This window comes from Thamnophis elegans, chromosome 1 (assembly GCF_009769535.1).
Source record: "Thamnophis elegans isolate rThaEle1 chromosome 1, rThaEle1.pri, whole genome shotgun sequence".
Lineage (NCBI taxonomy): Eukaryota > Metazoa > Chordata > Lepidosauria > Squamata > Colubridae > Thamnophis > Thamnophis elegans.
The window spans coordinates 4,607,801-4,631,930 of record NC_045541.1 but is presented as its reverse complement, the minus strand read 5'-3'; the positions used below and the strand labels follow the sequence as shown (position 1 = coordinate 4,631,930).

Genomic DNA, 24,130 nt, shown 5'->3' with positions numbered 1-24,130 from the left:
CGGTTGACTTTCATTCCAGTGGGTAAGGTGGCAAATCTTGGGCATAGGTATTGTTGGCATTGTATGGTTGTATGGCATCTTGGCATTGTATTGGTTTACATGGCATTAGTATGCCAATTATTCCGTGTAGATGCTTATAGGAGCCACTCGGGTTCACGTGAAGAAATGAGCATGTATGAAATTGTATCAGATAAACAGGCTATAAATAAGTTGTATGGAGCTTTCTATAGAAAAGCTTTCTACGTACAAACACCTTAAAATACTATACTAATTTGTTGCTCTATTATGTAAACAGCCAGGGCACTTTTGATTATTGTGTGGTGAGACAATTTAGTTAAATCCTAAACCAGTTAACCATGGGAAAATACATCGAGAACAGAGGTGAAGCAATTTTCAAATATGAATTTTTTGACTTGTGTGAAACATACATGTTAGCATGTCTCCAATTGTTTGAAGTAGTGCCATAAACCTTCAGTAGAGTTGGCATTTTCCCTAAATGGCAATTTTAAGAGTATAGAGAGACTCACAATAAAACATAGAGTAATGACGTGTTATGAATCATTTTAAGTTTCAATTCAAAGTATATTTCCACATGATTACACTGTAGGAAGAAAAATTCTCAGGTTTATACAAGTGTTTCCTAAGCTTCAAGTAGAACTGCTCTTGTTCAAGGTTACCCAGTCCTGAACTTAAGTTTTATAATAATAATTCGGTAACTTGTTTCCCCTTTCTTTACAGTCATCATCCATCATGCTCTACAGTATTAAAGGTTATAAGTAGGACTGGTAAAACATGCATCCTTAGAATAGATAGGACCAAAATTTGGGCATTTTATTTTACCATATTTTATATTTAGAGGGTTTCAGGGAAGAGAACTTTACACCACCACCACCCACTTTTTGCCCTAACCTTTAAAGGGCAAAAAACGGGTGGTTAAAGATGCCATTCCACTTCCTAAATCCTCTAAAGGCCTCTCTAAATCAGGCCCTGCTTTGCCCACTTTTGTAAAATGTGTTTGAATGTACCATATAAAACTTAATGTTGCTCCCAGACTAAGAAATTTCAATTGTTGTCTTATGTGATTCATTTTCATTCTAAGATACCCAAGTTTGCTATTAGGGAAACATCTGTAAGTGTTATTGACATTGGTCTGCTTTATTATTGTGAGTTGCAATTTAAAGAAGTGTTTTCCAAGATACAATTTCTATTCTAAACCACTTGTTTCTGGAAACATATGCATGACTGCTGTATTAATGTTGGGATTCTTTATAAATCTTGAAAAAGTAGTGTATTCCCCTCCATTCTCTATTTGTGTCTATTTACTTGTAAGTTTACAGATTTTATTAGAAAGCAGATTTGATAGATTATGATGAATGCCAATTTTGTGTCTGTCATCATTATATTATGAAATGAGGTTATATTGCTGCTGGTGACCAAAACTCATATGGCATGTAATTGTAGTACATATGTCTGTTTAAATGCAGGTTACTCTGTTCCAATCGCATTAAAGGAGGACACAGGAATCTAAGAGTATTGATAAGAGGCACTGAATGGTTCTGTCTCCTGTAAGTTACCTCTCCCTATTTCATCTGGTTTCAAAGTCCAGTGAAGAGAGTTCAGACAACAGGATGAAGAAGTAAGTCACTGGAAATATATTGTGCCTATTTTAAAATTTGATGTTTGTTTTTCAAATTAAGGGATCTAGGCAGTCACAGAAACAAAAGATATGTTTATATAACTGCCTAGATTGTGTAATAACACAATCAACAGTACAACCATCAATGGTAATAAAACAATAACGGCATGGATCTTTCTCTCCTGCTTAATCATTAAAAGACTGTCCAGTAAAGCCAGCTCTAAACTATTCTCCAGAAGACTAAGAGAGGGGACCATTCTTGCCTTAAAGGAGAGAGCAGGCATTAAGAATGTCTGTTTCTGTGCCCATTTTGCTACTGCCTTTCGCAAGTAATCTCTATTCACCTGAATTAAACCTTGGATTACACTGAAAATAAATTAGACTTAGAATAACTGTATTGTCATTTTGAATGTAATCAGCATACATTAAATGAAATTTTGTTGTATACAGCTCTCAAAGGGTCACCACCTCCAACATAAACATGAGAAAATACATAAATCCAAAATTATGCATATATCCACATATATGACACAGAGAAACAACAGTCTAGTTTGGATGTATTCATGTACATGGTGAGAGAAACGAATCTTGTGAGTTTGCCAGACGAATGGCCTAGGGAACAAAGATGTTACAGAATCTGATAGTCCTGCTAGAAATACTTCGAAACCTCCTCCCAGAAGGGAGCAACAGAAACAAGACTGTAAAGTGGGTGTATGGGATCTCCAACAATGTTTTGAGCTCTAAGCACATAGCGCTTATCAGGGTGGATGAAAATTGATGATTCTTTTTTTTTAAAAAAAAAAGTTTAATTGATTTTTTATTTAAATCGGTTTTTTATTGTTATCAAATTTATGTTAATAAAATGTTTTTGGATTAAAAATTTATCTGAAGATAGTTTTCTATTTAAGATACATTAATAATTTAGTTTATTCAGCATGAAATGGAGCTTAGTTACATAGCATGAGGCTGTATATTCTGCAATATTTACATTTTTTGTAAGCTCATTCAATGAATCCAAACTCTGCAAGCTGAAATAACATGCACTGCATTGATGCATTCACACAATTCCACAGTAACCAAGAGATAAATCATTCCTTTTTCCAGAGGTGGTATTCAGTAGGTTCTGACCAGTTCTGGAGAACTGGTGGTGGAGAACCGGTAAATACCACCTCTGACTGGCCCCGCCCCCATCTATTTTCTGCCTCCCGAATCCCAGCTGATCGGGAAGAAATGGGGATTTTGCAGTAACCTTCCCCTGGAGTGGGGAGAGAATGGAGATTTTACAGTATCCTCCTGCTGCCACGCCTACCAAGCCACACCCACAGAACCCGTACTAAACATTTTTAATCCCACCATTGCCTTTATCCCATTGTTTTGCAAATAAAATAAATTAGACTTAGAATGCACACTACAAACTGTATGATTGTTTGAAGAGAAATGCATCTATACCACCAGGCTCTAAGTGTGAGGAGGAAGGACAAGCAGTAAAAATGAAAGTGAAACCTTCTAAGCAGTTTATAAACCTTGTGATCTTTCAGCACATAGCTTGAAGCGCTTTATTCCTCCCCTGAGGAGCACAATGGCAGCAGGTCAGAAATGAGACCCAGTTTGGGAATATTTTAATGAAGTTCCTCTACCTACGAGTAAAGCAGGTATGCGTGCAAAACACAAGCAATGCGACAGTGAGTTGCAAGGCCTGGTGGTCTGAATGAAACAACATCATGTGATGAAAGGACCATGTTGGAAGAGGCCGGACCTTCAGGTTCGTATACTTCTTATTTCACCATATTTTTTAGACTGCCATGAGGTATTGGTATGATAAAGCAATAATATATATCTTGTATTGTTAGTGCACGGCACTGCATTTTTATACAGTTGCCAAAAAAAGAAATAATGAGTTGAAATATGCAAATATTCCTTTTTAGGATGTACTATGTGGGAATACAATGAGAAATTCACAATAAGCATACACGGTTTAAATAATAAAATAACAGCATTGATTTTTTTGTTTTTGTTTAGGTGTGTGGAGAAAATAAATCTAAAAGAAGAAATAGTGAAAGTAGTGGAACCAGAAGAAAGCTCAGAAGATATGGCAGTTGTTCCTCCCAGTCAGGAGCAGCTCCCTTTTTGGGGGATACCGAACGGAGGCCCTTGCGGAAAAGTAAAAGCCAAAACGAAAACTCAACCCCAGACAGACTCTAATGAAATTACAGAAAATGATCTCTTACATATCCAACAGAATCAACTGCATATCATTCAATCTGGGTTCGATAGCATCAATCATAATCTTCGGCTGCTACACCAAGGAATGCAAGATCTCAACAACAGCCTCAGTGTCATGGCACATACATTAGTTGCTATAAAAAATGTCTATGTGAAAAACAATGCCGGTCCAACTACCTTTGCTACTGTCACTACCCAGACCACCGCAGGGTACCTGAGTCCTGGGTCCCCTTTAATCGAGGACAGAGTTAGGGTACCAGTGGCTGGGAGGAGTAGCAGAAGCAGCAGCTGCAATTCCAGCTCAATGTCGCAAGAACCAGGCCCTTCAGAATTTCCTTGGCCTCCACACAGACCTATTAAGAAGGAACATTCAAATGGCTGTTATTATTTCTGTTTTGCAGATGTGTGAGACTTGAACACATGTAAAGCAACTGTGACATTTGAGTAGCTATTCTGTACCCTGTCCTGGCACTGCATCATGGCTAGCAGATTTCTATAGCTATTCGTTTCTCATAAATGCTAAATGTATGAAATATCCAGTATTCCCATGTGCAGAAAGCCTGTATCATAAGTGGAACAACACTAGCTACAAATTGATTCAACACAAAAGGTCCTGATAACTATCCACTTTCTAAATCGCCATCCTACGGTTTCAGAGTTATCGCTCCAGCATAGTGCGTCAGTCACATCATTGACACATATCCGCAATATATCACCTAAAAAAAAAACCATCTGGAACAATCACCATGGATAAGATTGTGATAAAAACCAGCAGATTAGAAAAAGAGTTAATTGATGGAAAAATTGCTTGGCTTGTTTATGCGCCTGCTTTCCATCTGCTTGAAAACCCATACTTTGATACTATGATTCAGTCACAGAGACCAGGATACAGTCCACCAAGTAGATTAGATGATGTAGGGAAACTGCTGGATAAAGTATATGATGAAGAAATTACGCAATGTGCAACAAGTCGAGAAGGTAAAATTGTTAAGCTAAGTCTTGATGGGTGGAGTAATGTCCACAATGATCCTATTTGTATGTGTTGGATAACAACAGAAGAACGGAATGCATTCCTTGCAGAAATTGATTGTTACTTCAGGAAATGCACACACAGCAGCATACTTAGAAGACGTAGCAGCAAAAGTTATCATAACATGCAAAAAAAAAAATCACATGTCAAGTACGCAGTTTGGTCACAGACTAATGTGTCCAAAATGAGAGTACATTTAGAACAACATGAAGAAACTACCAAGCTAATAACATATGGTTGTTGTGCTCGTTTGATGCGTCTCCTAGCTTCTGTGTCCCAGAAATGGAGTAATGTTGAAATTGCTAAATACTTCCGTAACAATCATTTTGCAGCATAATGGGTGGAACCAAGCTAACGCTCCCACAAGATGTCAGATGGAACACTGTAGTGGACTGTTTTGAAAAATATATAAAAAAACCTGGCCTAATCTGATGACCGTTTGTTAGCAAAATCGAGAAAAAATAGATGGCACTTCCACAGCCAAAATCCTCAACATTGGTCTTAAGCGAATGCTGGCTGGGGAATTCTGGGAGTTGAAGTCCGGACATCTTCAAGTTGCCAAGGTTGAGAAACGCTGTCTTAAGAGAAATGTTGAACATATGCTGAGCATCCTGAAACCCATTTCTGAAGCTTTATGTGAACTCACCTGACCTCCTCTCGAGTTGCCAAGGGCGATGGGAAAACAAACTTTGTAACTGGATCAAGGAGCTGGTATCTCAGTCAAAACAAGGTACTTTCCAACTGATAGGTCGCCACAGGAACCCACAGGGGCTGGAAAGGAGTGATCTCTACAACCCGAGAAATTGCTTCGTTGGAGAATGTGACTGATAACACACCTTGGCGGGAGGGGGAAAATAGGGTCACAGCCGGGACGTAAATTAAGTGAGGTCAGAGTTGGCTTCATTTGGTCCATGCTGACATGAAGCTCCTAATAAGTCACTGGATTTCTTTTGAAGCCTGGTGTGAGGCTCATGATTTAATTAGGCCATGGTAGGAACCCAGGCACTTTAAACAAAATCCAGAAAAAATAGTTGTTTTATTGCTGATGCTGTTGAAATTTGGAAGGAACTGAGTGTGCACTTAAAAACAGAACTGCACACTGACAAGCAGAAATTACAAGATTTTAAAAAGCGAATGGGACAAGCACTGTCTCCAGCTCATTTTCTCGCAAACGTCAATATCCAGTACCAGGGTCAAACCTTAAGTGCTGAAGAAGAGCAGCAATCATCTATATCTAGTGCCAACTATAATGAACTTCAGAACTAAGGGGGAACCATTCAAGAGATATGTTTGCTGATGAGGTTTTAAAGAAAGTTTCACCAGTGAATCAGTGGAAGTCACTTAAGTACTTGGATTCAGAAAGTGTTGAAGTAATGATTTCGCTTTTAACCTCAGTGGCATTAAAAGAATATTCTTTGCCTTTGGACTTATTCACTCAACATTGAGAGATCGTCTTGAGGCCTGATAAAGCAGGAAAGCTTCTTTTTCTTTTCCAGATCATGAACAAACAAGAACAAAGATAAAAATGAGTGAGTTGCAGAAGACCATGGTTGAAGTTTGTCTGATGTGGGCCCAGTGGATATAGTCAGTTTTAAGTTCTTTTGTTTGTTTTTTTCAAAGATGTTTTGTTTGCACTTCAGTTACAAAACACTGATGTTTAAGCAAATACAAGAATATAATATGTTATTGTTTTAATTAAATAAAAGAATTTGAGTACTTCTCCAACTCTGATTAACCTGTTAACCTAAAATTGGTTCTGATATTACTATTTTGCTAACCTGACAGCTTATTATTCTAAATAGGAAACTTTCACTTTGTTTGCAAATAATAATATTAAAGATTCTAACTACCAGCAAGAATGAGTCCTTCATTTGAAGAGCACCTGTCATTTCAGATCCACCATGGCAGTGCCTGTTAGTGGGCATCCATTCACCTGCTGCCTGTCACGTCCCTCACCTTGTTGTGTCACTGCCGCATCACCAGCTGCCCCATTAAAGCGAATGGGACAGTCAGTGAGTCAACAGCGGGTCAGAGGTGAAGCCGCTGCTGGACAGAGATGATCGTTGCTCTTTAAAAATTATGATTTAAATTGAGTTGATGAGCCGAGGTGGCGCAGTGGTTAAATGCAGCACTGCAGGCTACTTCAGCTGTCTGCAGTTCGGCTGTTCAAATCTCACCGGCTCAAGGTTGACTCAGCCTTCCATCCTTCCGAGGTGGGTAAAATGAGGACCCGGATTGTTGGGGGCAATATGCTGACTCTGTAAACCACTTAGAGAGGGCTGAAAGCCCTATGAAGCGGTATATAAGTCGAACTGCTATTGCTACTGCTAAATCAAGCCTAGTGATTTAAATCATGATTTAAATAGTGATTTGAATCGACTTGATTTAAATCAGATCCACCCTGGCGCTTATAAGCAGTATCCTGAATAGCTGGAAGCGAGCTTCCTCTGATCTTCTCGGCTGTCCATACCACTCTTTGTACGGACTTTCTATCTGAGGCACTGCTGCTCTCAAGCCAAACAGCACTGCAGTTTGTTAAAACATTCCCAATTGACTCTCTCTAAAAAATCTGTAATGATAAAGGACAATATTTGTAGCTCAGGGTTGAAATGAGGGGTCCTTGGTGCTCTCTGAGCTTGGCTGCTTTCTTGCAGATGTGTCATTACCCAAACTAGGCAACATCATCAGTGGTTGTGTAAATTAGCAACTAATGCAACTCCTGTAGCAGCAGTGTTATATAACAGAGGGAAAACTCTGTCCTGTGATTTAGTTTTCAGCCTGAGATTATAACATATTAAATGATGATCATTAAAGGATATTACATTGAAAATCCGCTTGTATATTTGTTCTGTAGTTGTTATCTGCATAGAATGATGACGTCTTTCTATTTTGTTGCTTTCATTCACAGAGCCGAGGTGGCGCAGTGGTTAGGGTGCAGTACTGCAGGCCACTTCAGCTGACTGTTATCTGCAGTTCGGCGGTTCAAATCTCACCGGCTCAAGGTTGACTCAGCCTTCCATCCTTCCGAGGTGGGTGAAATGAGGACCCAGACTGTGGGGGCGATATGCTGACTCTGTAAACCGCTTAGAGAGGGCTGAAAGCCCTATGAAGCGGTATATAAGTCTAACTGCTATTGCTATTGCTATTCTCAAACTCTTGTTTAAGAATGAGATTATTCCTGAAATGGAAACCTTCTATAGTACTACTGAGGCTCTTTTAATGAAATTCAGAATATTGTTCTTAGTTATATATATATTTTTTCTGAACAAATATTTACTGGAGGAACTTTTGTGTCTGTTCAGAATTTTACACTGTTTTGTTTTACAGATGTTTGATCATAATAAGCAAGATGATGAAGCCAATGCTAGCTCAGCACAAGGTAAACCTCTTCGACAAGAAGAAATGTGTAGTGAGAACTTCAGCATCTGTTGAAATGAATTTTACTGTTCTGAAAGATAAATGAAACTTGGGAAGTAAGAATGTAGATTGATGTTCTATTTCAATTTTTTTCATTCAGGTGTGGAAAGGAAAGTTAATGAAGGTTCCTTATTGCAAGACAGCAATAGTAGGTAAGTTTAGTTCCATGTAGAATCAACAATCCCCTGATGACGATGAAAAGAAATTATGAGTAAAATGTTTAGAACAGTGTTTCTCAACCTTGGCTACTTGAAGATGTCTGGACTTCAACTCCCAGAATTCCCCAGCCAGCGAATGCTGGCTGGGGAATTCTGGGAGTTGAAGTCCAGACATCTTCAAGTGGCCAAGGTTGAGAAACACTGGTCTAGAATAATAAGTTTCATTTAGCGAATTAGGAATGTTAAATAATTTTAGATTAATCTGATCAGATAGATTATCACATTTATGATGATTTTAAAATCATTTTCATAGCAAATAGATGAATTAATTTTATTAATTAATTTGGTTATGTCCTGTATTTCTGATGGAGAACAGTGTGGCTGGCAGATCAAAAGACTAAATATTTTGTTGTATTTTCTGTTTTGTTTTCTCAGTTGAAAGGACAGGAGTTGTTGATTTAATCTGTTTCATGTGAGCTAATTAGCATAAAGGAGAATGGTTGCTCTTATTCCAAAAATTTTTGTTTGTAAACATAAGTAAAGGGGGAATTATGATGAAGGATGAAGTGTTCTGGAACTTTGCCTTTATTAAAATTTGTTTCTGTACTCAACCTTACACTGGTATGAAATTTTGTTGGGTCGCATTTTAGAACTACTGCTTTGGTGATTGTGTCCTAGGAGACATTGAATTATGGGTTAGAAAATCCGTGTTCTTTTTGTCTTGGTCCCCCACTTCAAAGATACTTGGAAGTCAGTGAATGGTAAAAAGAAACATGGTAAAATGGTGATTCCTCCTACACACTTGTTTTACATGTGTCACCCTCCAGTGGATTCTTTTGTAATCCTGAACGTCAAACAGGAGCTATAACAGCAAGTGTGCTGTGCTTGTCTTCCAAGCTTCTGTTGTGTTGCATTTTGTCTTGTTTTCATTTTCTTTTAATTCATTTTAATATTTTGCTGATTTTAATTTCTGCATTAGGTATAAATAAGTAGAATTTTAAATAAACTTCTAATGTGAGAAGAATGTAAATACATCTGCAACTTCAGCAACACATTCTAATTAATTTTGTTGGGCTATTGAAAATGTTTCAAGAATACTGTTGTAATAGTACACTAACACCTTTTAATACCTGAGCATGCAACACCTCAAATCTTTATACGACGGAATTTCCATGCAGTGTCATTTGAACAATGGTATCATCACAATTTTTTTTAGTGTATGGCACGTGTTAGCCAGGGATCACCGAGGTGGCTGGCTGCCTCTGTGAAAGGAATTTTTTTGGGCGGTGTTATCTTTACCTGCGGGATGCCTCAATGCTGGTGGGCAATCAGAAGGTGCCTTTCTTTCTTGTCCCTACGCAGTTTATTCACTCATGGGAATCGAGCCGCCGACCTCAGCAGTGCACAGGCCCCGCCCACATCTCACATATGTTTCAAACTGACAGAAATTGTGTAATTGACTTCATGTGCCTAGTGATTTCATCACACAACTAATGTAAATTTCCACAAGGCCTTACTCTTCAATACAGTAGATAATTCTGAATAATGGAGCCTCCTCTGCAGTTACTTTCATTTACTATGTTTTATAATTCTCTCTGAAAATAAATTATATCAAAATTTATATTTTTCAGTTTAAATAGACAAGGATTGGAGCGGTCAAAGACTGGACCACCTGTTATGCAGAACAGGCAAGGTTACTGCAACTGTTGCCATGCACCCTACAGCAATCTGGAACAGGTATTCAAATAGAAATTTAACTGGCATAGGGAAACCAGAGGTGGGTTGTTCCCAGTTCGGCCAAACCAGTTGTAGCATTCAGGCCAGGGTCACAGAACCGGCAGCGACCCAGGCCTGCCACGCCCCTGAACCGGTTCCCTCACTGCCGCCATTTTGGTTTTTAGTGACTGCGTGTGCGCAGTTCACTGTAAATTATTCTGCACATGCACGAAGAACAATTTACATTGAACAACGCATGTGCGCGGAGTGCACATCTGGCACCTGTGCGGGTTGCGAACTGGTAGTAAAACCGGCAGCAATCCATCCCTGATGGAAACCTCATTAAGGGTTTAACGGTTCCTTTTTTAGGGCTTTCCCTATAGAAACAAACTGCTCATGGAAATCTCCCTTGTAGCCTCCAAGCTCTCTTTCTCCTGCCCCATCCTTGAATTTTTTTTTTTTTTAAAAAGCATGCTGCAAAGCAGAATCTCATACCATCCTTATTTTCTAATTCTTCTGCGCTCCCAAGAAGGAAATGACTTCTGGAGAGAAAAATGGCTGTAGATCAGTGTTTTCTTCTGAGCTATTTCCATTAAGCCCTTCCAAAGATTCACTGAAGTATTAAATGTCATATGGTGGAGCTAGAAAATAATGGAAAATTAAACAGATTAAATGTTTTGTCTTGTGATTGTTTACTTCTACATGACAGTCATTTGTAGGGACACAAGCACTTTAATCACAGTAATTTTGTGAGAGCATCCACAGTATGCTTTCAAAATTCTCAGAGATACCAAAAAAATTGTCTTGGTCTTTTACAGTAGATCTAAAAAGAATCAAAGCAAGGTTCCTTCCAAACTTGCAGTTACATTTGTATTTTTAACTTATAGGGGTTGAAGTTATTGGCTTGAGAAAAGCATAATTAGTCAAATAAAAAATCCAAGTATGTTCATTAGCTATGAAAGAGGAATGTCCCTCACTTATACAAGTCTTAATTTTCTTTTCTTTTTTTGTATCACTTCTATTATGATAGTCAAAAATGAACATACCCTCTTGCAACTCCTTTCATCAGTAGAAGATGCTTTCTTTCTTGCAAGACTATATTTGACGGGACAATGGTGATTTGGTGCACGAGTTAGCATGTTATGACACATCTATCAGCATTCCTTGAATCAAACCCATGTTTTTCTAAGAGTGTCAAGTGAGTTCTAAAGTAAGCAGTTGCCCATCAATGCGTGTGGATATTCTCAAATGGCCTAGTTCACATTTTGCCTTTTAAATATGGATCTTTGCATGCTCCTTTCTTTGAAGAAGTGACATGTGGTTAGTAGGATCCATAAGCAAGGGGGACTTGGGATTCTCTGCCAATTGCCTCCCAAAGACCCATTAGATCACACAGATTAGGCCTCCTCCGGGTTCCGTCTATTAGCCAATGTCATCTGGCCACTACCCGGGGAGGGCCTTCTCTATGGCGGCTCTGGCCCTTTGGAACGAGCTCCCTGCAGAGATTCGGACCCTCACCTCTCTCCAGGCCTTCCGAAAAGCCATTAAAACCTGGCTGTGTTGGCAGGCCTGGGGTCGATGAGTTCCCTTCCCCTCTCGAATCGTGTGGCTGTTGGTTGTTTTAAATACCCTGTACTTTTTGTGGTGGTTTTTGTGTTTCCCTTCTCTTCCTTGGGTTTGTGCGCCGTCCTGAGTCCCGCCGGGAATAGGGCGGCATATAAATAAAATGAACCTGAACCTGAACCTTGTTGGAAGATGGCTTACAGGAAAGGCTATTGTTAGGAGATTTTCCTGATGAACTCCCTACTTTATTTGCTGGTAATGTAGTTTAGTGTTGAAGAGCAAAATCTATGAAATGTGGCCAAAAACGCTTAGAGAATTGGGATTAGGATTACCAGAATTACAAAAATGATTCTTTTACCACATCATCTTTTTATTCTTCTTTAACTACCAAATTTTACACCATGGTACCACTGCTTCCCCCCCCCCCAATAAATAGGGTAAGGTTGTTTTCATTTTTGCTTTTTGGGAGGGGCTTTTTTGGTATATTGTCCTTAGCTTATAGCAATATCTGCTGCAGTTGGTTTTTGACCAGTGTTTCTAAGTTCCATGACATCAAATAATATCACGCTTAAAGTATTATTTTTCTTATAATCTTTTGTAATTGCAATTACTGTAATTTATTTTTTGTCTCTTATAAAGGAAAAAAAACAGTAGTGGATGAAAATACAAAATGCCCTTTTCTCTTTATCTTCAGCATGTATATAGTTCCCAGCACAGACATTTTGCCAGGTACTGTAGGAATCGCATGGGTACAAGTAGCTTGATGGAGCGTTTCCTGCAAGATGTTCTGCAACATCATCCCTACAGGTACCAGGACAACAGGTAAAACCATTCAAGGCACTGGACTATCTGAATATCTGATGATAGAAATCCAGTGTATCAAAGTAGAAATGTAATCAAATTGGCAGCGTGTTGGGCCAGCTGAAATACATTTGTACCTGGAGGCAACTTGGGAAAAAAAGTTGTAAAAGAAGTGAGAAAACTCTAGATTGGACCTGTTATGGTTTTGTGCTGATTAATTTTGCTTTCCTTTTCAGCAAAGCAATACCTTTTTTTCTGTTTTGATGAAGAGGGAGAAACTATGGCATCTGTTTTTATTGTCTTTAGCCATTTAATCATTTAAATGCCTAATTGGAGAAAACGTAGGGTCCGATGTCATTATAGTAAAGCTATCGCTGATGATAATGTAGCAATTTCCTGGAAAAATCATGTACACATAATGTTAGATAAGTATCATTAAACTCTGCTCAACTCCTCGTGACTACACAGACTAGTACCTGCCACCTTTGCATTAGGAGTCTACAATTATAATCTTATAAACATTAAGTACTGTGAATTAATAGTAATTCTTATTCTGGAATGAAATGCTTCTTCAACCTGTTCAAATGACAGTTTGCCTGATTAAATTACTGGCTAAATTCCCTTGTGGGAAGACATCATCTAGAAGATGTGTTCGGAAAGCCAGAGTGTCTAGTACTTTTTCCCATCATGTCTTCTGCCCATATGTTGCTCTAGGTAGTGGCTTCTAAGCACAGAGGAGATGCAATTTCAGAAAAATTTAGGAAGAAATTTTAGGCAAAGGAAAACATATAAAGAATGATCTTCGTCCATCGCTTTCGAAGAGGTCCTTGACATCTAATGGGTTGTGGGCTGTCCATGGTATGTCCGCAGGTGGCTGGTAAGGCCTATATGGGCACGGAATGTTCTGCCACATGTCAGGCAGGCATGTGTGGGCACCACTATTGCAGCATTTGCAGCTCTGGCTTTGGGGAGTGCTCGCTTCTCTTGTGCTACGGTTGTCCTTCTGTCTTCAAATGTCTGGCAACCTTGGTGGATCAACGTGCGCCATGCCAATCAATCTTGTGCCAAGGTTTTTTAGGAGATGGTGTCGATATTCAGGGACTTGAGAGAGGCTTTCAGAGTGTCTTTGTATCACTTCCTTTGTCCCCCGTGTGATCACTTTCCTTGAGAGAGCTTGCCAGAGAGGAGCTGTGGTTTGGCATCCTTGCAACATGGCCTGCCCAGCGTGTCTGGGCTTCCCTCACCAGGATTTGAACTGATGGCAGGCCTGCTCTGGAGAGGGCCTCTGTGTCCTGGCACCTTGTCCTGCCACCAGATCCTCAGAAGTCTCCGGAGGCAGGTCGTGTGGAAGTGGTTGAATTGCCTGGCGTGCCTCCTGTATACAAGTTTTAGTGGCATACATCAGGGTAGTTGGCATTACTGCTTGGCACACCTTGAGCTTTGTAGCAAGGCTTATTACACGGCAGTCCCACGCGTTGGTCAGTAGTCCGCCAAATGCAGAGCTTGCCTTGGTGATTCTGCAGTTGACCTTGAGGTCAATTGTCATTGTACGGAGAGGGTGCTGCCAAGGTATGTAAATTGGTCCTCTGCTTGGAGCTTTTGTCCCTTCACTGTGATGATGGGCTCTTGGTGTTGGGATAATCAGGGCATGGAGAGATTCTCATAGCAATCTACCCATTTAAAGAAGATAGTATAAATGAAGCTATAGATCAATCTGAGGATCAAAGTACTTGAAAAACAGTATGAATGGGCTAGTTAATAAATTAGATATCTGCATCATTCTGCAACGCAATCTGAGCCCTTTCATACTAGTGTGATTACCTCCTAAGCAATTTCCTAAAGCAGTTTAAAAGATGCTGCTTTAAAAAGGTTTAGTTTTCTTTACAGCTCCTTTAAATATTTAACAAATTTTAAAATTAATTTACTAAACGAGGGCTCTTTTAAGAGTTGACAATTGCCAGTTGCATTTTTTTGTAGTATATAATTTATGTTCCTAATTTTGGATCTTCATAACAGATCATACTTAACTTTCCCAAGTGGATTTCTCCAGTGAGTTAAGAGGGAAATACTTCAGAATTCTCAACTAAGATGGAAGCTACAGGTAGTCCTTGGTTTACAATTGCTTGTTCAGTAACCATTTGAAATTGCAATGAAACTGAAGAAGTGAGGTACTTACAACCAGTTATTGAAATTCTGCCCATTGCAGCGCCCCGATGGTCACGTGATCACAATTCACCCCTACAATGGTTACAACATCTCGTGGTCATGTGATTGTGACCTTCCCTGCCATCTTCCCACAAACAGTGGGAAGCTATCAGGGAAGGTCTCAAATCACTCCCATAAGTTGCTGCAGTTGCTTTTTCTCCCAAGAAGCCTGCTGTGGAGTATGAAATCTCACGGATCTCAAACTCTGTAGTGTGTGCCTGCAGTGCCCTTCCCTTGCCAAGTCACCTTCTTAGCACCTACCCAAGACTTTGATTCCCTGGCAGCTACAAATTGCTATTCTAATGGCCATTTTGCTTCAATTTTCCGTTAGAAAGCAGATGGTTATAAATTAGATCTTCCCTATGAGATTGAAAAGAATGTTGTGCTTGAACCATTTAAGCAGCAACTGGGCAATTAATAAAAGATCTTATCCAAAGTACTTAAAATTAGGTCATCATATGAAAGATATTATCAATATATCAGAGCCTGCATTCATATTCTTAAAAAGCAATCCAGAAAGAACATTGTTTGTTGGTGATGCTGTTAAAATCTGGATGGCATTTCAAATACTCTGAAGGAATATATTATATGAGTGAGGGAAAAATGTGTTCCATGACCTGGACATCTCAAAAATTATTTTTTGAGTATTCCTATTGCAATAAATTTGAAGCTTGTCAGGAAATCATTTAAATATCACATGGTGCTGATGTTTAGAGCAAAGCCATTCCTCTAATTTGGAGGAATCACTACTCGGATACTTTCAACCAGAGATGCTTTAGTTGCTAAGCCAACACTTTACTGTAGGTGCATTCTTCACAGGCCCAGAGGGAATATTTTCAATATTTGCTATTCACTCCAAGCGAACAAACCAACTGGGATTTGAGCATTTACATATCTGTTTTAGTCCATGAATATATGAAAATTAAAATAAAAAAATGAAAAACACAAGAAAGAGGACGGAATAAAATTTGATCTAAAAAATAAAGTTATAAACTAAGACATTTGCAGTTGCAAATATGAAATGCTGATGTGATAGTTAAGATTTAGTTCAATTAATACAGTAGGGTTTTTTGTGATTTCGTGTCTTCGTTCTGAATGTACTATTATTGAATTTGAAGTTTGACATATATAATCAACATTATGAACTATTTCCTAAATTAATCATAATATAAATATCAGAAAAGATGTATGGTATGAAGTTATGTATTGAGTGCCATGTGTCAACAATTGCTTTCACTTACGAAATGTGCTAGTAATTGCATTGCAAAAACTTAAGTGGTGCCGGGACAAATGTTAAATTAAATAGATTATTACAATTCCTTCCATATATTTTTTTCCCCTTGGTCATATTAAAAATTAAAATTTCATAGCAACTTTTGGAAGAATTATAAACAATAGATTGATATCTACTTTAAATCAGTAGAGATGTAGTCAACCAAGCTTTGGTACAATATGAATAAGTATAACCTATGGCCTTGCACAATTTTCCTTCCTCCATTTCAATTTTTATTTAACTGGAATGCAACTGTAGTTTAAAATAAACCTAATTTCAAGCTGTTTTGTTTCTAAAGCTGGCTTGTTTAATGTGATCATGTATAATAATAGTTCTTCATTTCATTAACAAAAGTGTAAATGAAAGCACGAAACTTCAGGAGAGGAGGGGACTTTGTCTTCCAGGAAGAGGCTAAGCTGGTTCATATCTTACTAAAAGGGAACTGCTTAGCATGATATTCAGATAATGGCCATTGTGATAAATAGTTGGCTTTCTTTATATACCAGAGTGCCCTAACCCCGACTCATTTGATAAGTGATTCTAATTATAGTAAGAAATAAGCCTGATATAAATTTCATGGGTTTCCTTCAAGGGAAATTGTGAATTCTATTTTGCAGCAACTCATAAATTGGACATATTGTTTAACAATAGCAATAGCAATAATTAGACTTATATACCGCTTCATAGGGCTTTCAGCCCTCTCTAAGCGGTTTACAGAGTCAGCATATTGCCCCCAACAACAATCCGGGTCCTCATTTTACCCACCTCGGAAGGATGGAAGGCTGAGTCAACCCTGAGCCTGGTGGGATTTGAACAGCCGAACTGCTGAACTGCAGTCAGCTGAAGTAGCCTGCAGTGCTGCATTTAACCACTGCGCCAACTTAACAATATTATGATCACTGAAGTAAATGGATTCCAAGCCTGGTTAGATATACACCTTCTATTATTGCAAAATTACAAAAAACATGGGGAAGAATATTATATGGAGGGAGAGATGAGTTCTTTCTAAACGTAGAAGCAGCACTTGCTGAATGACCAAGCTAAGCTCTGGAGTCTTCTGTTGGAGGTTGGTATGGCAGATGAGTGGGGAAGAAGTGAGAATCCAGGTTAAACTTTATCTCCCCCCCCCCCCCATTTCTGTTGTGTTTCCATCAAACCATTATGTATCTGGCAAGTTATAAGCCTTTACCTGGACTAGAGTCACTGTGTATTGAACTGAAACCATTTTGTGGAATCTTAATTGGGAAGTGAGAACTCAGTGCTTTAAGTTGCCTTTCAAAATCTATTCATAAAATTCTGTTTGAGCATTGATTATGAGGATACTATTGGTACTTCTCACTATTTAATTCTTCAGTTGACATCAACATTGGGCTATTACTGATGTGCAGCAACCGGCCACTAAAAGGACTATATTACCATTGAAGAGTAGAAGTGCAGCAGCAGAATTGACTTAATAATAATATAAATTGACTTAAAAATTAAAATCCCATGGTATCCCATAGTGGAATGACTATTGACAGAAATGACAAGAGTTGGTTAACAGAAAAGGCAGGTCCTGACTTGAAAAACATTTTTGTTTACAAATGTAAGTGAGAATGGAGGGATTGTTTACTTCTGTTTTTTATACAGCTATAATAGATATATATATACCATGTTTCCTCTAAAATAAGACCCGGTCTTATTTTCTTTCGGGCCCCAAAAGAAGCACCAGGGCTTATTTTTGGGAAAACACAAATTCAGGGTGATCAGCCTGGCTGGGTGCCCTGCCCCCAGAGCGTACATGAGAGCCAGCAAGTGCGTGGGGAACAATAGTATCAGGCAGCAGCTGCAGCCTGCTAGTCCCTTGGTTGGTACACTCAGGGACTGTGCTGAGCGGAAGCCACGAAGTGGAAGGCAGGCAATCCTGATGCGTGGAGTGGAAGGAAAGCCAAGAAATGCAAAGACGAGCCTCCCACGTCCGCCTGTCACTCCAGTCATCACCGCTCGAGTTTCCTGCAGCTCAGATGGCGTGTCTGGATTGCCTGCCTCCCCCCCCCCCCAATGCCTCTGCCTCTATCTGTTGCCTGTGGCGCTATGTGAAGACAAGCTTCCCGACGCTCGGCTTTCCCTTGGCCCTTGCGGCTTGTTTGGATCACCAGCCTCCCCCCTGCCTCTGCTTCCACCTGCCGCTTGCACAGGTACTCAACACATCTGTGCTGTGCCGGTTGTGGCAGCTACCAGACCCCATTGTTCTGACCTAGGCTTCCTGAGACAATACAAAGCACATACTTAGTCCCAAAGACCCTCTGTTTATTTCAACTGCTATGAATTATGTTCATTCACAGCCCGTAATGAGTCACAAATAGTTTGTAAAGAGTCTGACAGAAGTCTGCCAAAGTCTTTCGGGATAAGGCTGATAAGCACCCACCGTTATCTCCCTTGAAACGCTGCCAAAGACATAATTGCCAATTAGCTTTGCAAGGCCACACAGAGCGCAGAGTCAAAACAGAGCTTCAGAATTTTAACCGACCAGAACGAACAAAGTTGCTTCTTGCAAAGGCTCATGTGCCTTTGCTCCTCCTTTATGTCTATATGGGAGGGGCCAATCATCTCCAAGCCTTACTCCCGAGTCGCCCCTTTTGTCTTAACTCTTCTTGTCTTCTGGCAGCTTTGTGCATGCGTGCACTGGGAACAGGCTCCCCTTGTTCTCTTCCTCGCTTATGTCTAACTCTGGCGGCTCTGGAGGCAGCACCTAACTCCCAGATGGCCCTGGCCCCCTCTCTGCCTCCCATGCAGAATCCTCGTCTGAGCCTTCCCCAGACTCCCATGTTCCTCCCCAACCTCCTCACTTTCCGACTCTCCTGCCAGCTCCGCAGGCCACTGGCACACCATAACACCCATCGGCTCGCATGTGCTCGCCACCTCCTATGCTGGCCATGCCCATTCCCCCTTCACTAGGGCTTATATTGGGCACACACGTAAAACAGACTGGGGCTTATTTGGGGGTAGGTTGTATTTTCAGGGAAAACATGGTAGGTAGTCCTTGACTTACTACCATTCAGTCAGTGATTATTCCAAATTACAGTAGCACTGAACAAATGATGGTTATGACCAGCACAGAATGAAATGTCAGTGCAGAAGCCACTAGGGAAGGCTGCCTCACTGACTTTGATTGTGGGAAGTTGGCAGGAAGTTGCCTCATCTAATAACTCTGGTATTTAGTTAATGACGGCAACTGGGAGTATAGTGATTGCTGTTGCTAAGCAGTGTTTTTTGCCTTTTTTGACTATTAATGACAGAAATTCCAAATCCTCTTGTAAAGTCGAGGGCTACATATAACTTTTTGCTGATCAATTTTTTTTAATTAGTGCTTATGAGAGGTATAAAGAAAAAGACTAGTGGCATCAAAATAATGCCACAATCCAAAATAATCTCGCTTAACTCATATTAATTTTAAATAAACTTTAATATTTTTATTACTTAGATATTTGTAGATTTGTCTGAGTTTCTAGTGAAAGTCCATTTTTTGTTTTTTGTGTATACAGCAATATTGAGTATAAATTATTTTCTTCATACATTTTGCTTATTCTGATTTTCTTTAAAAATCAATGGTACTGTAAGATTATTCATTTTATAATATGGACATGGACTTTTGCTACTTTTGAATAACAACATATTCAGCTGCATGAATGTGATTACATTAAAGTTTAAAGTTAAAGATTTCATGATTACATTAAAGTTTCCTGCAATTAACATAGCTAAGGCTAGTTTTTCAAGCTATGTCGGCTTGAAATACAGTTGATTAATTTGCAGATTTCTGTATTATGCCATTTCAACTAACCTGGTTAGCTTGGTTCGGTGTCTTATGTGGGCCTAGACGTGAACCATGATTGTTATATCAGAACATATTAATTATTGTGACTGAAAGTTTTGACACAAAAAATGATTATAGAGATCATGCTGTCGTCTCCCCAATGATGCATAATGTTGAAAGTTCCCTTTCATGCCTCATCATTATATATCAGTGGGATTTAAACAACATAGGAAACCATGAAATTCAGAGCTCAAACTTGTAAGTTCCTGAGTGGTTTATAAGCCAATTTGGTTTGCAGCGGTACTGCTAGTCATCCTACTGTAATAGGACCATTAAAGTTTTATTAACTCTCCTGGCTTTTCATCCCTTAGTTGCGCATTCTGCTTTAATGTTCAATAATTTATAACATTGATGTGTATTTTTTTTCCCTTTCCCTAGACCAACTTACGATGACATGCCAGTCAACTCCCAGCTTCTTGCAGAAGATGGGGCTGCTGTATCAGTGGAAGTCAAAGAGAAGGAGAGAGAGACGAGCAGGGTGGAAAATCCAAACACTGAGAGTGGATTCACTGCTGAATCAGGCTGCTTTATTTCCCAGAGCTATGAAAAGCAGAAGAAGGCTTCTGTAGAACCTCTACCTGTCCAGACTCTGGGAAGAGGACAACAACCCAAACTAGGAGCTTCACAACAAAATATGGATATTTCCAGTAATATAAATAATCTTGGTCCAACAAACCTTTTGACCGAAAATAGTAGTCAGAAAGTCTCATTTACGGCTAAGGATGTTTTACACCATCCGTTACCTGTTAGCCAGGTACCATTCACTCCTCATAGACTTGCAAAGAATATTAGCTATCCAGTAAAAGGAGATGACACATGTGAACAGGCTACCCAAGATATATGCAACCAAGATGGATTTTTGAATTCAAACAAAAATCTTGTTTTACAGCCAGTCCTGTCAAAAACTGTTTCGCATTTTCATGAGAGTCCTGTCTATAATAAAGGCAACTCTTTAATCTCAGGTCAACTTTTTTTAAAGCAAGATGACTTAGAATCTCAGGATGCAACTCAGATTAACCTCTGTCTCAGGAATGCTAGAAAACCTGTGGGCACCAGCAGTTCCCTGAATTTTCAAGCAGCTCCCCGATTACCAAGAGAAAAAGAACATTTGTGCAGAAGTGCTGAAAGTTCTATCAATGAAATAATTGAACAGGTGATTTTGAAATATTGTTATGAGCCTCCTCCCAAAGAGTTGCCTTGCAGAGAAGAAGATACAAATTCCTGTGTAAATATTCTGTCACTTTTGGATCACAGTAGTCTGCATGGTTCTGATGTGAGTTTTGATTGTGACGCAGCTGTTGATTCACAAGCAAACCTGTCCAGATTAGCTGCTAAAAATCTAGAACTCCTCAAAGAAGTTAAAGTAAATCTACAAGATGAAAACTATGACACCCAACTCAGCTCCGTTTTTAAAAACGTCTCAGTGCAGCAAACAGAAGCAGGAAATGATATTCCAAGTCAAAGCAAAGAGCCAGTTCTTCCAGCTCTGCCTCATGTGCCTCCTTCCTTTGTAGGAAAAACCTGGTCTCAGATCATGTACGAAGATGATATGAAAATTGAAGCCCTTGTGCGGGAATTTAGAGAAGGCCGCTTCCGCTGCCATTTTGATACTGAGCCCTTGGCTCATCGTACACCAAGGAAAAAACCTCAAAAGACTGATGAGAGGATGAATGCAGTTGCACCTAACAAAACAGAGGCTGGGCCCGCTAAAGGGCTTCCAGAATTCACTGATGGGCTAAGTGATGGTCCTGACTTCAGCAACCTATCTGCAACTTCAGAAATACATGTTCCAAAGCCCCTGAAGAATCCCCAAAAAAGAGTTTGCCGCCTTGCCTCAAGATGCCAAGTAGTTAAGGTTAGCCATGGCACACAAACCAGTTTAATACAGTATCCGGTAGTTAAGCAAAAAATAATTAGGAAGGACCATCAGCTGCAAAATCAGATGGCCAACCTCCTTTGGTCAGAGAATGAGAAAACGCCTACCATGAAAACGAGGTTATGTGCTCTTAAGCTTCCTAAATCTTACACCAAACTCATGAGCCCTGTACAGCCGCAGACACTAGTCTATGTTCTTTCATGCCCAGAGGTGAAACAATTTAGGAGCAAGGCTGAGGAGATTCCCAAAATTAAAAGGCACCATTCCACAGATAGCAAAGATTCTGTAAGGTACAAGTACAAACAAACCCCTATTAAGTATTACGATCCTCTGACGAATCGGATTTTAAAAACGCCTCCCAAATGCGTAGCTGGGGGGAAGACAAAGAAGCCAGCGCATGTTCGACAGCTATTCAGGAACCTCAACTTCGATGGAAACCGGAAGAAACAAGCTGATATCCAGTATCTATCAAAGCCCTTCAGTTCCCCAGACCACCGTGCGTCATCTCTCTTGGTGGACCCTGTTAAGGGGAATGGTATGAATTCAAATCGTAAGTCAGAGGGCCCTTCTATTTCATCCGAAAAATCAGAATGCTCGGTCTACAACTGTTCAGAGAAATGCTGTAAACACTTATTTACTTCACCGTTGAAGTCGCATCAATCACAGCAGGAAGGTGACTTTCAATTCAATCCATTTAAGAGGAAAGGAGTCAAATGTCCCTCGAAGTCCCATACTGCTGATTGTTTAGAAAGAGACAATCCAAAGAAAACATGGCAGAGGAAAAAAATCAATAGCAAAGAATCAGGGTTCCCGAAAAAAACTTCAGAGCTAATTTTTATCAAACGTGACCTTGTTAAGAAAGGCAGCAGAAAACAACCACCCAGAAGGGCAACTCAGCCAATAGGAGGGATTAAAAAAAAATCTTGTACTCTTAAATCATCTCTTCTCAGGCACCACTCAAAGAACGCTACCATAAAAAAGCATCTTCAGAGAAAAAAAGCTGACCTTAAAAAGTTGACCGTGTCAAGGAAGTCAAAAAGAACGTTTTTGAATACTGCAGATGCAATGGGCGTTGCAGAAAAAAGGCCGAGAGCCTCTGTAAGGACTTCTTCCAAAGTGAAGACATGGGAAGTGGCCAGGGACAAGAATCTTTTTTGCACTGTGAAATAATGTTGCTCAGATCATATAAATTTGCTTTGGGATTGTCTTTTAAGAGGGCGGGAAAGGGAGAAAAAAGTGGGAACGGCTTTTTCAAGGTATACATCAGAATTAGAAATGGAACAATTTCAAGGTCAAACAGTAAGCTAATAGGTAAAGAAGTCGTTCATATTGCTACTTTGTGAGTGTGCTGCACATTACATGTTAAGTTAGAACTATTTTAAGCAGTAAAAGCCCAGTTATGCAGCTTGCTATATATATTTCTCAAGCAGAGCATTGTTTTCCCTTGTAAAACCAGTATCAGTCATTGAAAAAAGTGTATCTTTTACATAAAGCTCCGCTTTGATATCTTGCTGGTAACTAAGCAATGTCAAAACTCATCCCAAAACAGTGGGGAACTCCTGCCGTTTGCTAAAATTGTCAATTTCCCCTTAACTTCTCTGAAAAATCTTTGATTGTGTAGAACCAGTTTTTTGGAAATTGCACATGAAGTTTTAGGATGTATGCATTGCATTTGAAGATGTACCTACCTTATCTAGAATCTAAATTTGGATATCACATAGTGATTGTACTTTAAATTCAGATCACAAATACAAAATCATTTTGCCTATATTTGTTACCTTCTCAAGAATATCGGATGTCCTTCTAGAACGTTGAAAAATGTTTTTTTCTTTCGATTTTTTTTTTTTTTTACTTTTTCTGGAAGAACAATTGATTTTTAAGATCATACAGAATGGTTAATCAAGACTGCTGTATATAAGCAATATTTCTACACATAATCTGCCCTTAGAATGCATTACTGCCTAGTTTCAGCTCACAATATAGTTGTTAAATGCATTTTAAAGTAATGTCAATATATAAGCAACTTTCTGAAAAATGCTACTTCATGCTTAAAATAGATTTTTTTTTTAAAAAAAATGAATTTTTAAAAAGGTAAATACTTAATTTTGTTTTGTTTTGGTTTGCATTAATATGTGTGTTAAAACACTTTTCTAACAGAATATATACTAAGTTATATGTTACTCTGAAATACAGGTCGTTCTCAACTTACAACAGTTTGTTTAGTGATCATTCAAAGTTGATTCAAAAAGTGACTTATGGCCGTTTTTCACAGTTACCACTTTTGCAGCACCCCCCCTGATCATGTGATCAAAATTCAGCTGCTTGGTTCATTTTTTACCACCATTGCCGTGTCCTAAGGTCATGTGATCACATTTTGTG

General features: G+C 39.2%; 2 protein-coding genes across 3 annotated transcripts in view; both read left to right on the top strand.

Moving 5' to 3' along the window:
* Positions 1 to 7,017, top strand: part of LOC116508099 — an 8,485-nt gene extending 1,468 nt beyond the window's left edge. Inside the window, exons 2-4 of one of the 2 annotated variants that reach the window (XR_004255276.1) lie at positions 1,485 to 1,636; positions 3,175 to 5,619; positions 6,386 to 7,017. Coding sequence is in view for 1 of the 2 variants with exons in the window: in XM_032216576.1 (XP_032072467.1) it covers positions 3,570 to 4,268 (699 nt within the window). In the remaining variant the exon portion in view is untranslated. Of the gene's footprint in view, positions 1 to 1,484; positions 1,637 to 3,174 lie in introns of both variants that reach the window. The other variant, XM_032216576.1, reaches the window with a different exon arrangement.
* A 60-nt stretch (positions 7,018 to 7,077) lies between these two features.
* On the top strand, positions 7,078 to 23,765 carry ZDBF2 (zinc finger DBF-type containing 2). Its single transcript, XM_032216566.1, has 6 exons — positions 7,078 to 7,102; positions 8,217 to 8,268; positions 8,407 to 8,458; positions 10,096 to 10,201; positions 12,438 to 12,565; positions 20,254 to 23,765. Exons 2-6 carry the CDS (start codon positions 8,217 to 8,219, stop codon positions 22,919 to 22,921), a joined length of 3,006 nt encoding a protein of 1,001 aa, XP_032072457.1. The 5' UTR covers positions 7,078 to 7,102; the 3' UTR covers positions 22,922 to 23,765.
* Positions 23,766 to 24,130: the final 365 nt, after the last annotated feature.

What these genes read in the sequence shown, in the direction of transcription:
- ZDBF2 (XM_032216566.1), top strand. Translation starts at nt 8,217, where the DNA reads ATGTTTGATCATAATAAGCAAGATGATGAAGCCAATGCTAGCTCAGCA. An exon ending in CAATGCTAGCTCAGCACAAG is followed by an intron (nt 8,269 to 8,406) that starts GTAAACCTCTTC and finishes TTTTTCATTCAG; the next exon opens with GTGTGGAAAGGAAAGTTAAT. An exon ending in CCTACAGCAATCTGGAACAG is followed by an intron (nt 10,202 to 12,437) that starts GTATTCAAATAG and finishes CTTTATCTTCAG; the next exon opens with CATGTATATAGTTCCCAGCA.